Raw genomic sequence first — 21,301 nt, 5'->3', positions numbered from 1 at the left:
CTTTTGTATTAAGTTGTAATGCATGCATTCTCATTGTTGTGTGATAGTCCAGCGTATGACTATTTCACATTTGTTTATCCTTTCTATGGCAGGTAGACATTTGGGTTGTTTCCATTTTTTGAGGTATAATGAATAGTGCCACTCTTAACATTCTGTGCACCCCTTTTTGTTAGCATATGCATGCACTTTTTCTCCGTATACACCTAACAGAAGAATTCCTTCACAATAGGGTATGTTCCTATGTTCCTATTAAACATAATTGTAGGACAATAAAAAAAAGTTTAGTAGATCCTGCCAAATAATTTTCCAAAGTTGTTATACCAATTTACATCCCCACCAGCTGTATGTGAAAGTTCTGCCAACACTTAGCACTGTTTGTCTTTTTCATTTTAGCCATTCTGATAGGAGTATAATAGCATTGCATTATGCTCATAATTTGCATTTTCTTAATCTCTATTGAAATTGAACATCCTTTCATATGTTTCTTGGCAATTTGGATATCTTCTTTTGCAAAACGCCTGTACAAGTCTTTTGCCCATTTTTCTATTGGGTGGTCTGCCGTTTTTATTGATTTGTAGGAGTTCCGTAAATGTTCTGTGTTTGAGTCCACACCTTTACAAAAAATACCTTCAATATCTTTTACTCTGTACTTGGCGTTTCATTGTCTGAGTGATGTATTTTGATAAATATAAGCTTTTCATTCAATATAGACCAATTTATCAGTTTCTTCCATGATGGTTAATTAGTGCTTTTTGTGTCCTCTTTCAGAAATCTTTGCTTAGCCCAAAATCATAGAGCTATTCTTCTATGTTTTCTTTTAAATGCTTTATTGTTTTATATTTCCTATTTAGATCACAATCCATGTGGAATTTGTGTATGTTGTGTCAGGGGTCAAAGTTCATTTTGTTCCATATGGATATCCAACTGCCAAAGCACCATGCTATCCCTTGCCACTGCAGTGCTATCCTTTTCATAATTTAGATGTCATATGTGTGTGGGACTGTTTCTGGACTCTCTGTTCCATTGCCCTATTCATCTATCCCTGCATCAGTACCACATTGCTTTAATTACTATAGTTGAATGACAGTTCTTCTTATAGCATAAGTCCTCCAGTTTTATTCTTCTTCAGTGCAAGGGGATTGAGCTTTGTCTGATATACTAGGACAGGAAAGTAGAGGAGTTGATACTGAGACTCATGAATAGGAAAAACCCTCAAAAGCTTCCACCCAGCTCAAAACAAGTTTTGCCCTCCTTTGACTTTGAGGTCTGAATTTCCTTTTCCTGCGTAGTGTAAGAACACCAAGCTGAAAAACCAACATAGGTCCGGCCCGGTGTCTCAGGCGGTTAGAACTCCATGCTCCTAACTCCGAAGGCTGCCGGTTCGATTCCTACATGGGCCAGTGGGCTCTCAACCACAAGATTGCCAGTTCAGCTCCTCGAGTCCCGCAAGGGATGGTGGGCAGCGCCCCCTGCAACTAAGATTGAACACGGCACCTTGAGCTGAGCTGCCGCTGAGCTCCCAGAAGGCTCAGTTTGTTGGAGTGCGTCCTCTCAACCACAAGGTTGCCAGTTTGACTGCCACAAGGGATGGTGGGCTGTGCCCCCTGCAACTAGCAACGGCAAGTGGACCTGGAGCTGAGCTGCGCCCTCCACAACTAAGACTGAAAGGACAACAACTTAAAAAGCTGAACGGCACCTTCCACAACTAAGATTGAAAGGACAACAACTTGACTTGGAAAAAAGGCCTGGAAGTACACACTGTTCCCCAATAAAGTCCTGTTCCCCTTCCCCAATAAAATATTTGGGGAAAAAAAAAGAACCAACATAGAAGGTAATCTTCAATAGCAAAAACAAAACTGTTCTAAGGGACCTGACAGGAGATAAAGCATGGCTTAGGATGAGTTCTTACAAAATTATAAAACAAGAGAAGAAAAAACCTGCTGTAAAACATTCGTTGGCCCAATAAATGGTACAATTAGACACCCCCCAAGAAACTTAGATAGCATAATTATCATCTAAAGATTACTTTAAACTATGTTTAAAATAATTAAATACTTTTATAAAAGAGATCACAAACAGAAAAGGCAGTATTTCAAAAAAGACTAAACTGACTTGAAAGGGAATCAAATATAATTTCAAAGAATGAAACATATACTTCTTAAACTTGAGAGTATTTGCTGATTCCATGAAAGTGAAACATTTTTGTTTAAAAAAATAAAAGGCTTTAACCATGGAAACATAAAAGGGATCCCTGATTCGCATCCTTTCCAACTGTAAGCACCAAGCAATCTCCCATCTTTGGTTGTGACATGCTTAATGCCAGCAGACATGGAATAAGCAGGAAATGTACTGAATGAGCTGGGCATACCTACCGATTCATCTCCAGGGTACTTGTTGGCCCTAAATGTTACATGTGACGTTTTCAGTGAAACACCACTGAGAGGGTAAGGTTCAAAAATGACCCAGTGAAACAGAAATTCAGAGGGAGCTTTTCCAGTGGCTAAGCAGTTAGCATTGGAGGTGGGGTGTTTTTTTTTAATGCCAACTAAGCAAAATAAACCCCATTTTGCTGATACAGCCTTAGGTTGTGTTACAGGCAGCTTACATGATTCTCCATATTTAATTTCTCCAAGCTGGATAGTGGAACCAACACAGGTTTTGGAGTCAGATCTGGATTTAAATCCTGGTTCCATCAGTTACTGCTGGACATTTAGTGCCTAAGGCCTCCCTCCCCCTCCCACTTCCAGAACCTTTAACAAAGCCTGAGTCTACACGATAATTGTGCTTTTGCCCATCTCAGTCCTAAGGACCCTCATGAAATAGTAATGGCAGCTATTTACAATCCCTTGTGTCAGTCACAGCACTAGATGTTTTACATACGTGACTTCATTTCAATCCTCACCATAACCCTGAGATAGACATAATTTTCCCCATTTTATTTGCCCAAGATCACATGTTAAATCGTGCCGGACATGAGATTTAAAGTCATGTCTATTCTAGGCTCTTCCCATAACACTAAGTTAACTAACTTGTGGGCTTATTGCAATACTTTCTACATTCAGCTTCCTTCTGAACAACATAGTTTCACAAAATTTTAAACATGGGCAAGTATCCAAAAGGGCTGGGCTGATTTTCTTCTAGGCGGTTCTGTGGTCTTCATGACAGCCATGTTTCTGTTGCAGGTCTGGCTGCTCCCTTCAGCTGTGCTTTGCTGCCCACTCTTATGTACACCCCTCCTCCAGGACAGGCTTCACTGATGCCGCAGCCATCGGAAAGGATGGAAGAAACCAGTAAAAGATGGAGCTCTGTGGAGCCATCCCAGGTAGGGTTGTGTTTTTATGCACCAGCACATTTGTGGAGCAAATCTGGTGTACTCATAAGAGCAGTTAATGAGTACAAGTGAAGTTCAGTTCTTTGTGTAAACAAGGGAGAGAGCACGTGTCTGAATGTAATTCCGACTGCATCAAGGTCATTTTAGAGCTGGTGGAGCTCTATTTGTCTTAGGAAATCTCGGAACCGTTTATAGGGAATTCGGAAAATATTTTCAGCCAACAGGAAAGATAAAATCCCCGCAACACAAAGTACAGGCATGGGCCCAGAGACTGAACAGACTGACTGCTGTAAAAAACCCCCCGTTTAATAAGGCATTAAAATGCCATCGACCTGGACACATTTAAAAAAAGAGAGGGAGAGAGAGAGAGAGCTATGAAAACAAATACCATTCAAATAATTAGGATCTTATGCCTGAGGCCAGCCTTGATGCCAAGCAGGGACTTCCCTGCGGGAATCGGAGCTGAGCCTGATCCCCAAAGGAGGACTGGGGGAAGACAAAGGCAGCTAGCTCAGCACCCGGTGTTTTCCCCCAGCCCTCCTCTGCCGCCAGCCCCTTCCTGCTGAAGGCAGCCCATCTGAAACAGTTTCCCTCGCTGCCGACATTTTGGGTGACTTCACAGCCCAGCAGCTCAAGCAGGGGTTCCGTGCTCCCAGGATGTACTGACCTGCCTTCGGGAAGGGCCGAGAGCATGCTTCCTAAGGTGGCCATGGAGCTAGGAGCCGGGGGGCCTTGGGCCTTTCTGCTCCATAGAGGACAAGGAGGCATTTGAAGGCCTACGTGATTGGGTAAATATGCTCCAAATTGGAGTGAGGGTTGGAGCATGAACATTTGTTTCTGAACGTAGCTGTGAGGAGGTGGGGAAGATGTCTTTTCACTAGTCGCTCCTGCAAATGCGGAAGCCGCTGCCGCGTTATTTCCTGCCGCCCCAGCTTCTGAATAGTTGAAGGCCCAGCACGCAGCAGCACGTTTCATTTTCCCTCTTTCCCCAAGGGCTCAGCCCCAGAAATTTGAAAAATAAAGGACTTGCCTTCTTATTATTTCTGGAGTGATTGTTGTTGGTTTGGGGGCACCAATATTATGCAGAGTTGCCTGTTACGAAGTGATGTTTAGGAGGTCTAACTGATGGAGCTTACATGAAATTGAAGTTTAAATCAGATTAGGTCTCCCGGACAAGTTGAGGGGACCTTGTATTTTTCACCTTTTCATTCTCTTTGTTTAAAATTCACATATGAATTTGTGTCACTTACCAGTACTTTCCTGAAGGAGGTCTGGAGAGAAACTTCTGACTCTCGGAATATGTTTCTCATATTTTATTTCTTCTTCCTCCTGTACATTTTTTTTTCTTCCAATAGTGTAATCACCAGCAAAATTTGAAAATGAGAGAGTGGGGTAAGGGAGAGAAAAAAGAAAGAGAAAGGAAAAAGAATGAAAGAAACATAATTAAAGTCTATGCATTTTCTGGGATTAATTTGAATTGGACCAGTTGGTTTCGTTTTGCAACACAAAAGAAAAATTCAGGCCTTAGGGCCTAAAACTTTCATTAAATTCAGCTTTGGTGAGTTCTAATAATACAGCGGTTTATTAACAGTGTGAAAAATGTCATTGCAGAGGCCTTCCTTAAGCAGCAGCCTCACCTCTTGGGTATGACTCATGCTTCCTCCATGGCTGCCTGAGCTATAAAGTTGTGGGCAGGATATTTAAGGTCCAGTGAACCGGCTTTTGGACTCCTTCTTGCCATTTGGCTAGGATCATGTCCCAATTAGCAATCTTGCCATCCAGAGCAGTAGCTGGACAGCAAAAGTGAGAGAGAGGCTGGGTGTTTAGGGCAGTTGTAAATGATTAGTTCAAAAGAGTAGCGTAAAACTTAGAACTTAGTCCCCGGCAGGAGTCTGCTGGAGGAAATGAAAGGATCAACAACAGAGGGGAGCACTGTGGCCGATTGTTCCCCAGCACAGCCACAGGCTTTTCTGTGTGTGCCGGAAATTGACCTCGGCAAAAGCTGAGAATGCAGGCGGGCTCGGAGAATGATAAGGCAGGTGATGACGCTAAATCATCGGCCTCTCAGAGCTGATGGGACCGCTCAGTACCTTGCCAACCAGTCTCCCTTTTTAGCCTATAAAAAGCAGTGTTTTGTTTTGTTTTCATGAAAATGCAAAAATGAGCATGGACTGGTACTAATTGGACCAACAGGAAGTGTAATAATTGCAATCCCTTTCATTTCTTCCTAAGTATTTTGAGGCAGAGCACCTCATTTGGCCCAAGAACCATGCCTAGGAGGTTAGCAGTGCAGATATTACTCATCCCTTTTTATATATGAGGAAACTGAAGCCAAGAAAGACTGAGGGACTTGTCCAAGGCCTCCGAGAAGCTAGTGGCAGAGTTGGAACGCTCAGCAATAGATGAATTCCCACTGTCACTGAGTTTGGCAATGGGTTTTGGATGAAGGAGTGGGAAATTCAATCCGTCCCTTCCTGGAGGCACTGGTGAAGATGGCTGGCTCCTCCGTCGGAGGGATACCCTTTCCTAAGTGACCTTGAACGTTGTTCTCAATCCTGGACGACCTGCAAACTCCTGGAAGTGTGAGGTGCTCAGAGGGCTGGAAACACCAAGCAGCATTCTTTTCAGCATCGCCCTCCCGCGCCCACCCCTTGGCATTGGACATCTGACTGCACGTAGATCTGGGCTTTGGCATCTGGTAAAGGAGGCTTAACTGTGAGACAGGAGAAGCAATAAAGTCTGACAAAGCAATAAAAGGAATTTCCCAGGAAAAAAAAGTCTCACATCTTTTAAGCATCTAAGTTGGAAGCTGTGCAGACTGGCATCCCGGGTCGGGGGAGGGTGGCAACTTGAATTGAGTACAGTTTTATCTGCATTATCTCATTTAATCTTTTCTATGGCTTGGAAGAGAGGTAGCACTTTATTACCCCTAACTAACTTGTGGAGAGATAGAGGCCCACAGAGATTAGGCGTACATCTAATAGGGCAGAACTCTGGGCCCATTCTCTCCCCACTGCTTCACTGGGCCTCTCCATCCAAAAGCTCTCGTAAAACCATCTCCAGGAGGTTTTGTCGAGCCCAGAGCCTCATAGTGACTTCTCCGTCACCCCATAGTCTCCATACTTTTTAAAGTCTCAACTCCCTCCAGTAAGAAACTTTAAAGCACATACTCCCAATATGTTATTTATAAATTATACATATGTACTACTGTACTAATATAGATATTCACTATTTGAAGAGGATGGATTAAAATAAATAGAAAAAGAAGTCCCAGTATTTCCTTCCGTTACCCTTCTTTGGAGAGAGTTCTGCTGTAGATTCAGACAGAGTGCCCCTGTTACTAAGAAATTCATGATCGCAGACATTATTCATGGAGTCGTAAAGCATCGTGCTGCAAAGGATATGAGGACCTGCATGGAAGAAGGAAAAGGAGGCTCAGAAAGAGGGCAAGTCACACAGTTAACGTGCGACAGAACTGGAACTAGGACCCACATCTCCTCACACCCAGTCCCAAGCTCCTTTTACTACTCTACACTGATATAAAAAGAAGCCAAAGCTCATTTTCTTGGGCTAGAAGATTACATTCGAGTCTCCAGTGTGACAAGCCAGAGCTCCATGCCTGAGCCTTCAGTACTGAGTATAGAGTAAATTCAAGTTCATCAACTGCCCTGAAGAGACAGCCGTTGACTTTTCAGTCCGGGCCACAGAGCATGTGGGCTAGGCTATTAGCATGTGGGATATAAGAAGGAAGTCTGTGCTGTGCTATAGCTGATGCTATTAAAAGCAGCTCGCATAGTTTCCATCATTCCAAATGGAGCCACGTCATTTTACAGACCTAGCCCTCGCTTCAAGCTCCCTAGCTAGGAATTCTTGGTGTGAAAGAAAAGTGACTCCAGAACCAGCCTCTTCCAGGTTATCCCAAGGAAGCACATGTGACCAGAAGCTGGAAAGGCAAGGAAAAGATACCCTGGCTCTGCTACCCAAGCCAAGTGGGGCTTGGGGCCATCCCTAACACACTTAAAGCAGTTGTTTTAGAGGTACCTGGATTATTTACTGGCTCTGCTAGTTTGAACCAAACTGACCCAGCCTCATGGCGAAGGTGAGACCTAATGCAATGACAGCACCCGCCCCCCTTTGATCAGCCTACCTCTCTGCGAGGTGGAGGGCAACAGAAAACCCGAGTTCATGACCCAGTTGTAGTGGCTGGTTGTGGTTGGTGCAGGTGACTGTAAATCTAAGTGTCACTAATTAATCACTAACTTACATTTGGAGGAGTCGCCTAATTCCTTAGACACAAATCTAAAGAAGGTTCAGATTGGAGTGTACTGAGGAACTTGTCTAACTGAACAGCTTATGTGCAGGTAGGATGGTGAGTGGCTCACCTGCTGCTGTCCCACAGCTCATCAGGTACTGGCAGGGAGAGAGGTGAAGATGAAGGGATGAAGGACTGAGAAGCACCATTATTTCTCAAGTGTGCACCCTGTCCTGGGTGCTTTACATAGGGAGCCATGTTTGTGGGCTTCTTGTCTTTGGCTCGGTTTGATTTTTCTCTTCTTAAGAGAGAGACAAGGCCAGTCCTATCTTGGCATAAGCTGAGTGGTCTCCCATAGAAGGGTTTAGGGGAGGGGACAATTTGGAATCCCTGAAGGAGAAAGAGATGTAGTGATGTGGAGGGCAGATGCTGGAAACGGCCCTGAACTAGCCCTCCTGCAGCTCATTTGCTCCTAGGAAGCAACTGGATAAGGCAACAGAGAGCTGTCAGTGTGAGCGTCGCACACTGGATGCAGGCCTATAGGGCAGGAAGGTGCTCAGAGAGCTGCCACCCTGGGGAATAGCCTGTGACTTGGCAGATGAGCTTCCTCACCACACCCATGGTGGCAGCCCGAGCAGAGGCCTCGGACCACACCAGGCTGAAAGCAGAGTCACCAGCGAAAGCAGCACTTTGTCCTGGAGCAGCCTCCCATCTTCTGCTTAGGCAGTCCCCTGGCTCCACATGTCTTAACAGCCATCACTCAGTGAGTGACAGACTCTTCAGTGCCCAGGACTGCTGCTCACAACAGCTAAAGCTCTGCAGCCTCCACACCTAACACCAACGAGTGGGCAGTCCAGACCCACGGACTTGCTGCCATGGCAGACACTGCCATGCCTGATGAGGGAGAAAAAAAGTGTGTAGATGTGAAGTGCTCTCAAGGAGGCAGAATCTGTGTAACTTGGCAACCGTTTGGGGCTGGGCAGGTAGGGAGTGAGTTAGCACTGAGGCCGGGGGTTCTGACTTGAGCAACAGGACATTGGTGGGTGGTGCCATTCGCCAAAACAGAACGCAAGAGGAGGTTTGGCGGGGGTTGATGGGTTCAGGTTTTAACAGGGTGAGTTGAAGATCCTGACATCTCTTAAACAGAAATGTCCAGGAGACAGTCTCAGGAGAGGGAAATGAGATTAGACTTGAGATTCATTGGCATATGTTGGTGAAGGAAGCCGTGGGAACAGACGGCATCACCTAGGGAGAGTAGCTTAGTGAGAAGAGAAGGCTTGTAAAGCCCCAGTCCTTGAACAAAAGCAGTGTTTTTAAGGCTGGGCACAAGAGGAGATGTTTAAGAGAGAGATCCTGAGATCAGGAGGAAACCAAGTGGGTTGAGGAGCCCGGAAGTCAATCTCACCCACTTGACCAGCAGCAGCCATGCTTCCCAGAGTTGCCGACATGGCTTTTAGGAAGTTTCTTTTACTCTTTCTTCTTTTATTTCAGGCACTTTTATAATCACAACTTCTTTTCCTTTTTTCTTTAATTAAATCTTTTTGTTACAGAAGTGATACATGCTCATTGAAGAAAGTCAGACAAAACAGATGTGTGAGAGAACTATCAGAAACAATTCCTCTTAAGTCATCTGTGCCCCTAACACATACACACACTCACACTTACACTTACACACACACACACATCACAGGCTCACACATCACTCACACACAGAGACTCATACATCACACACATATACCACATACATATAAAAGTACATGCACACACACGCACAGTTTTTGTTTTGTATTTTACATAAATGGGAGACCATAATATTACTCAGACATAATATGTGGGAGACATAATATATCATGGAGATACGTATTTACATATTCCATTCTCTTGTTGATGGCTATTTCATGATCTGTAGTTTGGCTATACCAATATTTTTTTTTCTTTTCCAATGTTCTTGAGGTCATTGGAGAACATGAGTATATCATAATTTACTTAACCATAATTTACTTTCTGCCAATTTGGGGCTATTAAAAATAATACCACAATGACTATTACAGAGCATTAAGCTGTGTTCACATTGCTGGTTATTTTGTTTAGGATATGAACACTTTTAGAGCGTTCGTCCACACCACCCAATTGCTTTTTCCAGAAAGACTCTAACCATCTGTGTTCCCATCAGCAATGACTGAGAGAAGCTCCTCACACCTTTTCTTCAATGTTTATTAATTTATTAGACAAAGATGGTAGTTTATCACTCTAATTTGCATTTCAGATTATTAGTGATGTTAGTTTTGTTCGGGTTAATTATCCATTTGTAGTTCTTCTCATAAGAACGGTCTGATTACAGATACCCATTGCTCTCATTTTTCTAAGTCCCCCTTCCTTTCTCATCACCAGCCCTGCACTCTCCTGCCTGCTGGTTTTCCCTCACCCTGGGCTCCAAGACAGCCCTCTTTCTCCATGTGCTCACAAGCCTCTTCCATTCCCTCCCCACACCCCAGCCCCATCGCTGGTCTCCCTCATTGCTTCTCTGCCTGTGCGTGCCCCTTGCTCTGCCTCCCCAACCCCCTGCACCAGAGAACCAGACACAAACCTAGAATTTTCAAGTTGGATGCCAGTGTCCACCATCACACTGGGGCCAGTGCTGACCTCGGGCAGACACAGCAGGGCCTTCCTGCCCTGTGCTGGGCCCAGGTACATGAAGGGCCACGGTTGGGGCCTACCCTGCTGGGACATCACACCACTCTGTCTCATCATTTCCTTTCCCATTGCTTCCTCTCCCCATTATTCCAACTCAGGCTTTAATTTTCACAAATGACACAATTTGGTGGTTTGGGGTTTCTGCAGGAGAATTTCTGTGATCCTGAGAGCACCGGGTCCTGTTTGCCCTTGTTAGGGAAGAGGGACTCTGGACGCTCTGCAGACCCCGTCAGGCTGTGGTAATAAGCAGGGGCTGTGTGAGCCGCAAAGTGTAAACCTGGTCCTTCTTAGTGAGACTTTGCAGAAATCCCACTGGAGATTTTTCTGCCCCTGCCCTGTCTACTTTCTTTCATAATGATAAATGGCTGAAAAGAAAACTATCTAATCTCCAAACTGCTTGCTTTTTTTCTACTCTTTCTTCAAGGAGAAAAGGAAGAACACAGTCACATAAAACAGAGTCCTTCATCGCCTGCTTCTCAGGAGACAGGTCTTTCCCTTTTCATCCCGGGCCTGTTTCTGATCTGTGATGGGCTCGCATTGAAAGCTCCAGCCAGGCACTCTCTAATCAGCTGCGACAGATGCTGCAGTTGCTTGGGTTGCCCATTGAAATTGAATTGATTACCCGGCCCCTTTGCCATTTTGTTCTGCACACAATTGCTTAATAGCTGTCACCTTGGCTTTCAGTCCCAGCCGACTTCAGGCTGACTGGTTCCCATTACTCGGGATGGCCAGTGCAAGTTCATCACCTTTACAGGATGTCCCTGATTGATTCCGTCTGCCTTGGAGACCTGTAATATATTTGCATAGGAGGGAGGAGAGCCTTATTGGGGGACAGAATAGAAATCTCTTGGCCGCAGGAACTGCCAGGTTTTCTGTGGACCTCGCCATATTTGAATCATTACCAGAGCTTCTTGTCGGGAGTCTGGCCTCTGCTGACATAGCTACTAATGAATTTGTAAATTTTCTAAAAATACAAAACAACCCAGCCTGTCCTAACCTTTGCTGTCGCCACCTGCTGCCTGGGTGGGGGCAGCAAACAGAACCCGAGCTTTTCTGGCCCGAGCCTCGTGCTGGTCTTTGAAATGACACTCTCTCCCTCCCCCCCCTTCCTTGCCTGCCAAGCAGGAGGACTGGGGCTTAGAAGGAGACATCTTTCAAGTGAAATCCTTTGCACTGGGAACTACTTCAATTAGACAGCAGGGGGAATGTTAACATGCCCTCCGGCCTTTTAAGTGGGTTTTAATTTTATGTTGTAAGATAAGACACTGCGGGCTGGGGCTGCTGCTCCTTGAGCAGCCTCCATTAGTGGGGCCAGCCGGGGCCTCCTGACCCCCAGAGGCCCAGCCGAGGCTGGAAGTTGGTTAGGTTTTTTAACAATTTGTCAGTCTGACCCAGCTTCTCTTTTCATTCTCTTTTTTTGTTATTCTCGGCTCTTCTGTGGTGGGAGAGCAGTTGGGTGGCTGAGCTGTGGTTGAGAGCCTAGCCCAGCTTCCCCCAGTGGCCCAGCCCTGGGCTGGAGAGCAGGGCCCTGGGGGCCACCTGCCTATGGCCTCACAGCTGAATGTTCATCGTTTTTGTTTTTTCTTTTTTTCCCCTCCCTAAGCAGGGCACAGCAGAAGCAGACATTTTTCATGTGGCAGGTTTCTGGCCTGATGATGTATGACCTGTTGGCGTTACTGAATGGTGCCCTTTGTTCCAGGGTATCCCATGTGCCCCCTTTTTATTGACTTGTTGATTCAGAGGGGCAGGAAAGTTCCACAAATCCCACTGCAGGCCTTGCTCTAGCCATGCCCAGGTGGGGAAGACCACGGACCTCAGGCTTCCCGGAACATTGGTTGGAAGCTGTTGGCTGCCTAAAGGCAAAATACCCCATTAGAAGCGGCTTTCTTTATCTCGGACTCAGGCAACTGTGTCTGGAGAGAGCCTGGGAACCCACATCTAGCTCCCAGCCCTCTGTCTGGGTTTCTAGAAATTGAGGAGTATCCCAGAATGCAGTCTTTACCCAGAAAGAAAAGAGCAGAGCAGGTGTGAGTTAGGAGAGCCCCCCTTCGTTGTCCCCCGAGCCAAGTCCAGTTAAGTTTTTCTCTGTAACCACCAGGTCCAAGGTGGGAGCCAACAGCCAAGGGAAGAAGGTTGGCCTCCTTCTGCAGGAAGAAGTCCAGCCAGCGTGAAACCCTAGAGCCACAAGGGAAGGACTGAGGAAACAGGAGACAAAGTTGACTTTTTACCCAGCAGGAAATCTCATCTTAATCCTGATGAGGACAGGGATTTAAAAGGCACCCGTTACCCTTGCCTTCTCTTCTCCTGGCTTCCAGACCAGCCTGCGTTGGAGATGGTAGATGACAGTGAACAGCTTTGGAAAAGGAGCCATGAGGGAAGGGGGCAAGAGGCAAGAAGTTGTAAGGAGGGAGACCCAACAGCACCTTCCAACTCCAGCTTCTCTTCTAACTTAGTGCAGAAGATGCACTCCATCTTGTGGCCGGGCTCCAGGGACCTGGCAGAGGAGTGGGCAAGTGGAGGGCTGTCAGGCCTTGATCCCGCCGCTCTGGGGTGCAGGTGGCTGATAAGCTCACACATACTGACTGCTCCCGAAAGCCCCAGGTGCTGAATGGACCCTGCTCTTCAGTTCCCTTTCTGAAGCAGCTGCACAAATCCCACCAAGAATTCCCTACTTGGAAGACCACTTCCCCCAGATCACCAGGTTGTGTGTTGACAACTAAAAGGCAGCAGATTCTCATGTACTGCCTACCCTGCCCTTCTGGGGTCTTTGTGGGCCCCGGAATCCAGACCTATTCTCTGGGGAGTAGCATGAAATCAAATGTCCAGTTGCTCCCATGGTATCAAATCACTATTCTCTAAGCTCAGAGGCTCCTTGGTACAGACACTAAGAAGCACTGAGGGCTCCACCTGGCCCTTGAGAAAAAAAATACAAGCGGGAGGAAGGCAGAGACCATCGCTGAGCCAAGAAATGACAAGTCAGTAGTAAACAGCACCCACACACTTCACAGTTGTAAAATGGCTTTATGTTCCGATATGTAAAATAAAACGTCCATGCTATATAACAAAACACTTGAAGTTCCACATCCCGTTAGCTACCGTGTCTTCTAATAAAGTTTAATCTGTAGTGTGTGTGTGTTTATATATATATATATTTATTTATTTATTTTTATTTATATATTTATTTATTTATTTATATGTTTTTCTAAACCATTCTTAGTTTTTAACATCAAATGTGTAATAAAATTTAAATAGATGTCTTTCCAAATACCCCCTCCAATGTTTCACTTTATTAGGTTTATTCCTTTGTAAAAAAGCAAAGCTTGAATTTGACATGTGGCCTGCATTCGTGAGATCGATAGATATTTATTTATTTACTTACTTACTTATTTATATAATATATAAATAACTATTCAGCATGCAAAGAGTTTAGTGATTTCCCACATTTGATTACAGAGTTCACACCAGCCCCATGGATGGTCTGGTGACGTTCAATGCTAAAAAGCTGGGCTGACGACTATGAGAAACACCTCACTGGAGAAGAATTCTCCTTGCTCCTCGAGCACCCTGGCTGAATCTACTGGAAGAAATGGCTGTTTTCTCAATTCTCATTTTTATTTCTGTTGGGCTTTCTTGTTCCAGAGACAAGAAATTTCTGGGAGCAGAACAGGCTCTGGACTGCCTGGCAGCAGCTCCAATACAGTCTCCTGGGGACGGTGCCAGGTAAGTGTATTTCATAATTGCAGGGCAGGCGTGGGATACAGATGGTGCCTGAGAGACGGAGTCTTACACAATAGAGAGAGTGAGAGCTTGTATGTCGGGGACCAAGAGGGAAGGGTTTTGTACGTTATAAGAAAACCTGAATGATGCTATTGGTTGCATTTCTCCCTCCTCTTGAAGGAAAAAAAAAATTTTTTTTTAAATACCCATCAGATGACACATAGTATGTGACTCTCTCTGAAAGTCAGCCCTCAGAGCTCCAGGGATCAATTTCCAGGCCATTCACTGAGCAGGCAGCTCCACTCTCAGAGCACACTTTGCTTAGCTGAGTCCACCTCTCAGGTAGTCTCACAGAATCTCCAGAAGCCAAAAGAGTGGCCTCCAGCTCCCAAAACAAGGTTCTCTGCTCCCCTTGCAAATAGAAGGCCAGGAACTCTAAGATGCACATAGAGCCTCCCACCCCAGCGAGAGACTCTTCCCCCAACTTTCCCAGTGGGAGAGACCTCACCACCTGGCCCCTGAGTAAATCAATATTATATTATAAAAATCTCTAAATAACTCACATGAACTCTCCACTCCCATCCCACCCACGAGCATGTCAGGAGATGTCAGATACCAATGGACCTGGGTCCTACAGCCAAAATCATTACTTAGATAATTGTTTGTTTCCTTGTCATGGCCTCAGTTGCATGTCAGAAGACAGAAGCTTTCCAAACACACGCACATACACACACACACATGCACACACCCCACCCTTTAAAATACCTTCCTGTGTTTCTTGGTAGTGCGGGCCACCCACAGAGGTTAGTACTGGGTTAACATGGTCCTGGGGCTGTCCAGGAGACATGGGAGTCATCCGTCAGTCCAGTTCTCCACAGTCCCCATTCCTGAATGATACTGTAAGGAAGCTTCCCGGGACAAGGAGAAGCTTTGAGAGTAGAGGAACTCATTGGCAGCATTCAGGTGTGGAGAGGGCGGCTTCCTCTCACACACTGCGGGGAGGCCACGCTCCCTCGAGAAGGAGGTGGTGGGCCCCCGCTCTCGGACCTGAGACTGTGAGAGCTGATTGTAGACACTGAAGTGGGTGTTTCCTGGTGGCTGGGAGCTCTGAGCAGAGAGAGTAGGCAGCCGAGGCATCATAGTGGTGGCGGTGAAGTGTGTGGGGAAGGACTGGTAAGGCACAGTCTCCATTGTCTGAACGCTGTAGCTCGTGTACGGCGAGACTGACGTCCACATGTTACAGCTCAGTGGGGGCGGGGGCAAGTCGTCCACCCCAGACACCCCGGCAATCTCGGGCCCCGAACCTGAGTACATACAGGCTTCTCTTGGGGTTACCTCATTGCAGTAGGAGGGGCTCAGCATCTGTTGGTCGTAGGGAGGGGGAGAACGGAAATAGTGATCCTCCCCCACTGCAGAGGGAGCTTCCAGGTAGGGTCGCTTGCAGGGTAAGTCCAGGTGGCGGACACTGTCTGCTGGAAGACAAAGAAACCTTCAGGGAGAGCCATTGCCACCAGCCCAGGGACAGAACATCCCTGCCTAGTGCCAGGACAGCCTACCTTTGTCATTCAGGGCCACCCTTGCCCCATGTTGCCATGACACTCCCAAAACCATTTTAATCAGCCACAGCTTTTACAAGGTAGCAGCAGCCAAGAAATGGAAAGATTATGGACCTTGTTCACAGGCCTCAGGAGACACTACATCACAGGACATTGAGTGATGTGTTTAGCCAGGAGGCATACAGCTTTGATCCTTTGCCACCCTGACTCTTGGGGATGGTAAGAGGCCTTAATGTGTGCTGGCATTCTTAGGCTAGGCCCACCCTAGCCAAGGAAAGTGGAGACAATTGCCAGGCCAAAGCGGGCCCAGAGGCCACATCTGTCTGAATTAGCCAGAAAATGAAAGCCACAGTGCTTCTGCCTCAATCCTCAGCTCCCAGGAAGGCCTTCGCCAGCCAAAGCTACTTGCAGCCACATTCCTGTTGCTTTTAGAAGAGGAAGTAAACCCTATATATGTTCAAAGAAGTCCCATCAAGTTGTTATTATACATATTTCCAACATAATGGTGTTCATAAAATTAAAACATGGAGCTGCTAGTAAGTATAAGATGACTTGTACATTTCAGCCCAAAGTGATACTCTGTTTGGGGAAAGATAACCTCAGCTGCCCCAAACCATGTATGTGTGTCTCTCAACCTCCTCAACCATGAGTGCACACCTTTCCCCTGAGATCCAGGGATGGCCCAGGCCCCAGGACGTGGGCAGCAGCCCACTCACCAAACTTAAGAACACATGTCCAGTGGCTTACATTGGCCTCCCTCCTTCCCATTTTCTCTGGGGATTCATTCTGGGAGCTGTGGGTACACACGGCAGGTGGCCTGGAGGAGTGGGCCCAGCCTGAAGGCCTGCACTCACCTCTCCCATCTGCCCCGTGTGGAGGCATCTTCCTCCACGAGGAGTACTTGCCCCTCTCACCACACTCTCTCATTCATCCCTCACTCATCCCTCCTCTCCGTCTTCTCTCCAAATTCCTCCTTTCTCTCAAGAGCACTACGCTCTTGAATTGGGAAAGTGGCCCAGTCGCTCTAGGTCAGGAGTGAGCCAACTTTTTTTGTAAAGGGCCAGATAGTAAATACTTCAGGCTTTGTGGGCCATATGGTATCTGTTGCACCTATAGCAGGTCCTTCAATAACGTTGTTTCATTCGATATCATTTCATTATAACGTTGATGAGGAAAAAAATTGATTCCTGGCTGAGGGAACTGTCTGGGTGGAGTTTGCACGTTCTCCCCATGTCTGCGTGGGTTTTCTCTGAGTTCTCCAGTCTCCTCCCTCATCCCAAAGATGTGCACCTTAGGGGAACTGGCGTGTCTAACTGCCCCGGTCTGAGTGAGTGTGGGGTGTGTGTGAGTGTGCCCAGCGGGGAGAGGGAATCCTGTCCTGGGTGGGTTCCCACCTTGTGCCCTGAGATGCAGGGATAGGCTCTAGCCACCTCGACCTTGAACTAGAATAAGTGGGTTAGAAAAGAATTATCTTACTTGTTTTTATTTATCTCTCTTAAATATACGTATAGCTCACATTTTTCACATGTTTAATATCAAAGTGTTTGGGGTCTTCGTTTAGAAGTTTGGTGAGGTTTTTCTGATGAGAAATATGCTGTAGGAACCTAACTCTTGTTTATATCAATTAGCCTCCATTTGTTTAATTACACATAGCTTTGCTTGAAGTCACAGAACCTATCAATGACGTTCAGGTAGGACTTACTATACTCCACTCTGCTGTCAGCACATGAAAGCAGCCATAGACAATAGGTAAATACATATGTATGGCTGTGTTCCAAGAAAACTTTATTTATGGGTACTAAAATTTGAATTTCATATAATGTTCACATATCATATAATAATCTTCTTTTTACTTTTTCACCTATTAAAAAAAAATGTAAAAACCATTCTGTATGGCTCACAGGCTGAAACGAAAACAGGCAGCAGGCCCAATGTGGTCCAAGGACCACAGTTTGCCAACCCCTGGTCTTGGTAGTTAGTTCTGGTATAGGGGGTACCAGTCCTTGGTAAGACTGGTATAGGGAATACTCTGAGCTCTGCCTCGCTGGTCCCTAGGAACTAGGCCGAGAGAACATTCTGGATTGCAAGCAAAAGTCCCCAAACTCATTCCCAAGGGAATTTCAGTGACCCTGGAAAGTCTTCTGGTGTCCTAACACTAACCAGCCCTGCTCTATAGATGGAGATATCAAGCCCTGGTGCCAGAGCACAGCTGTCCTGGTTCCCAGCTCAGGGCTCCTCTCCTTCACCAAGAAGCCAGCACAGACAGTTCTGCTGCCTGCTGTCCTGGCCCCCAACCCACATCCAGCATAGCTCGTTGCCACTCTCAGGAAGCCTTTGCAGATCCTGGTGTGATGAGGTGGAGAGCCCACAAGCATAACTCTAGGTTATCCTTATTTTAGGATTGAGGTTGCTTTGATAAATGGCAGCCCAATCCAAAAATCTCTGCAGTGTGACACTCAGCCTTCTCCCACACTTCAAGGCAGAGCTCAGCTGATTGTCTGTTGTGTGTCACCCGTGAAGTTTCTCAAAGCAGTGGCTGCAAGGTAAGACCTGGAACTGGGGTGGGTGCCAATGGCTGGGGACACCGAGGCCACACACTGTCTGTGAGAATGCTGAAGGCTGCATGTAAAGCAAGAAGCAACACCCCTGCACTGAGCTGGCCACAGTCACTAACCCTTCAGGCTTCCTCTCCCAGGCCACACAAGTAGCCAGGTGTGTGTGTGTGTGTGTGTGTGTGTGTGTGTGTGTGTGTGCACTGGCGTGCATCCATGTATGCTCATTTTGTGGGGAGGGTTTGTGAGGAGCGCTTCACCCCTGTTCTCCCTCCTCTGACCATCTAGGGCTTCTAGACCAGGAGAGAGCTACCTCGTCTTTTCAGGCAGTGATAGAAGAGGCTTGAATCCCTCTGGGCTGGGAAGGTGTTGAGGGGAATCTCCTGTGGCTCAGCCGCAGCAAACTGCATGTGAGCCCCATTCTCGTACTGGTAATGCTGGAGGGCTTGGTGGGCGCCATGCAAGGGGCTGACGTCGGGCTTGGCCGAGAGCTGGGTGGAGACTAGCCTCTGCCTCATGATGCTTTTGGAGATCACGGGATATTCTTTGCTGGAGCGGTGGGGAGGATAGTCAGAGGGAGACGGGAAAAGAGTGAAGATACTTTGAGGGTTACTGAGTCCACGTGCCTAAGCCCGCTCTGCCCACCCCACCCCCGGCCAGAGTGGCCCCACCTCTGCAGCCGTGCCACACGCAAGTCACTGTCGTCACTGCCCCGGAATCCCTTGGCGAAAGGGTTGTTCTCAATTTTCAGCTGTGTGATCTGTCAAGAGAGGACATACCATAGAGTCGCTGGGGGAGAGGACTGGGCTGGCCTCTGGCCCTCCGCCCCCACCCCCAGGCACATTCACAACTCATAGCAGGGTCTGGGGAAGTTGCACACACAGCCCGAGGTCCCCACCAGGAGTCGGGCTGGGTCCTCCTGGGCCTTACCTTTCACACCTGGCTAGTCACTGGCTCTTAGCCATTCTACTTGCTGCAGACCCTCCAATTTTGTCTCCTGCTCTCACTGTGCTCAGTTCCTCATTCTTCTCCCCTGGGTGCCTGTAGCCGCTTCCTGTCCGTGCCACCCCTGCCCAGTACAGTTGCCACATCAGGTTCTAAGTGAGTGTTCTAAATGCAAATCCAACTCTGTCACTCTTCTGCCTGAAATCTGCCGCGGCCTGTGGCCCTTCCTCACTGACCCCCATCCACTTCAACAGTTCCAATGTGCACAGTGCGGAAAGCTCCCTGAAAAGGGTAGCAGGGGCCACGACAGACAGGCAGGGATCCAAAGGCAGTTTGGTTGGGCTGGGGAGGGGAGTAGTGGGGTGGGAAGCAGCCGGGACACCCCCTCTGACCACCACCTCCAGATGGTTCAGTCTGAGGTGCTCCCACAAAGCTGACGGTACCCCAGGGCTCCTCTCCCCATTCCCTCCCCCTCTATCTGCAGGCCCAGAATCCAACTTTTGAATCCTACTAGGGAGAGGAAGAATATAGACAAAAGGGCCTAACACTCAAGCCACAGGGCCAGTTCCATTCGCCCCGTTTTTACAGTCACCAACTTTGTCCAGTCCCCAAAACAGAGACCGTGATTACTCTGCGCCAGAGATTTAGGAGGCTGGTCTCCTTTCCTGCTCATGATGAGATGTCTCGTTGCTCTGAGGGACACTGCAGGTTCTGGGGTCCCTGCACTGGGCCTGCCTCATTGCCTGCTGCCTCTGAAGCTTCACTTCCTGGCTGTGGTGTCAGTGGTGGGGGCTGCAGGGACTGCAGCTGTACCTTGTGATTCTGGTAGGAGGTCACAGAGATGAAGGAGGTCTCTGGGAACACGTGGGTGCAGAAGGCTGTGTTTTTGGAGCCAAAAGCATTGTTCTCATCAGCCTTCACGATGTGTAGCCGTGGCTGGTACTTGTGCATGGAGTTGAGAATGATCTGGAAGAGAAGGGTCTCATTCTGAGTTCCAGGTCCACACACTCTGGTCCTTGGCCCTGGGCTGGCTTTCATCTCCTAAAAGCCCAGGCTCCAGGGCCTGAGCCCAGAAATGTCCTAAAATTCCCGTGTAAAGCACCAGGCCCCCGGCCCCCAAACTCAGCCCCCATAGTCCCTTCTTAGCCTCTCTGCTCCAGCTATAACACCAGTTCCCAGGATCTCCCTGATGTCACAGATTGTTTCACGGTGGTAATGGAGAACTTAACAGTTTAAAGCCCCCCCGGGTGAACTCTGCACAGTATAGCCGGTGGAATTCTGAGTTGTAGGCGGAGGTCCAGAGCACCACTGACTCACTGTCTGGCCTCAGGCAAGTCACTGAACATCTCTGAGCCTCAGTTTTCATATTTGCAAAATGGGATCATAATACATAACTTACCTCCCTCAGGATTTCCCCTCCAGACTGACTCTTCCCCTTGCTTCTCCCTCTCCTCTCCTGCCTCTTCTCCCCCTGTTCACCTCCTCCCCACCACTTACCTGCCACTAGCCTTCCCTACAAATGCCCGCTGTGGGCATCGAGCCCTCTCCTCTCACATTTGTAAGCATAAAAAAGCCGCTTCATAGCCCAGGAGTTCGCGGAATGGGGGAGGAAGAGAAGCTGAAGAAAACGTTGCATTCTTTGTCATTCAGTCACTCATTTATTCCCGTGTTTCTCAACATTCACAGAGGCCTGCTGCAGGTATGCGAGGAGACCCAGGTGCCTCCTTCCCTGAGACCTGCCTGAGGCAGCTCACAGCCTGAACGGAAACTCCATCACTGGCTGGAGTACCACGGTAGGAGAGAAGTTCCTAAAATAATGCCAGAGAAGGCCGGAGGCCTGGGGCACCCAGGGGCCCTTGAGGATGCCTAGGGCTGGGGAGGTGGGTTACCCTGATGGGCAAAACTTAGGAAGGAGCCCAGGAGGCGTGGCCCTGGGGCCCCTGGAGTAACACACAGCAGTTGCTGCTCCAAACCTGCTTCATTTGGCTGCGCCCCACAGTAGCGGCTGCATCATGTGCCATTAAAATGTATTTTTTTATCGTTGACATTTGCCAGACTCCCTCCCCATTGGAGGCAGGACCAGGAATTTGGGGCATTTTATCAGCACTGCTGCCTCTGTTAACCCTTTGGCTCCTGCCCTGGCTGGGCTACACTCACCTTCAGGTCCTGTCCCCTCTGAGCGCCTTTCCTTTCTCTCCTTCTGGGAGTGCCCCTTCCTTGGGCTGGCCCTGCTGGCTCCCAGGGACCAGGCCTG

General features: G+C 47.7%; 1 protein-coding gene across 7 annotated transcripts in view; it reads right to left on the bottom strand.

Annotated features, from left to right (window-relative positions):
• Nucleotides 1-13,416: 13,416 nt before the first annotated feature.
• Nucleotides 13,417-21,301, bottom strand: part of TBX4 (T-box transcription factor 4) — a 32,155-nt gene continuing 24,270 nt past the window's right edge. For 6 of the 7 annotated variants that reach the window (XM_074319847.1, XM_074319846.1, XM_019732625.2 and 3 more), the window contains 4 exons: nucleotides 19,861-20,013; nucleotides 18,774-18,862; nucleotides 18,416-18,651; nucleotides 13,417-15,466 (listed from right to left, as the gene is read on the bottom strand). In XM_074319847.1, coding sequence (XP_074175948.1) covers nucleotides 14,847-15,466; nucleotides 18,416-18,651; nucleotides 18,774-18,862; nucleotides 19,861-20,013 — 1,098 coding nt within the window. In that variant the 3' untranslated portion in view covers nucleotides 13,417-14,846. The remainder of the gene's footprint in view (nucleotides 15,467-18,415; nucleotides 18,652-18,773; nucleotides 18,863-19,860; nucleotides 20,014-21,301) is intronic. The other variant, XM_019732624.2, reaches the window with a different exon arrangement.

Source organism: Rhinolophus sinicus, linkage group LG15 (genome assembly GCF_036562045.2).
Source record: "Rhinolophus sinicus isolate RSC01 linkage group LG15, ASM3656204v1, whole genome shotgun sequence".
NCBI lineage: Eukaryota > Metazoa > Chordata > Mammalia > Chiroptera > Rhinolophidae > Rhinolophus > Rhinolophus sinicus.
This window is presented reverse-complemented; position numbering and strand designations above follow the sequence as displayed.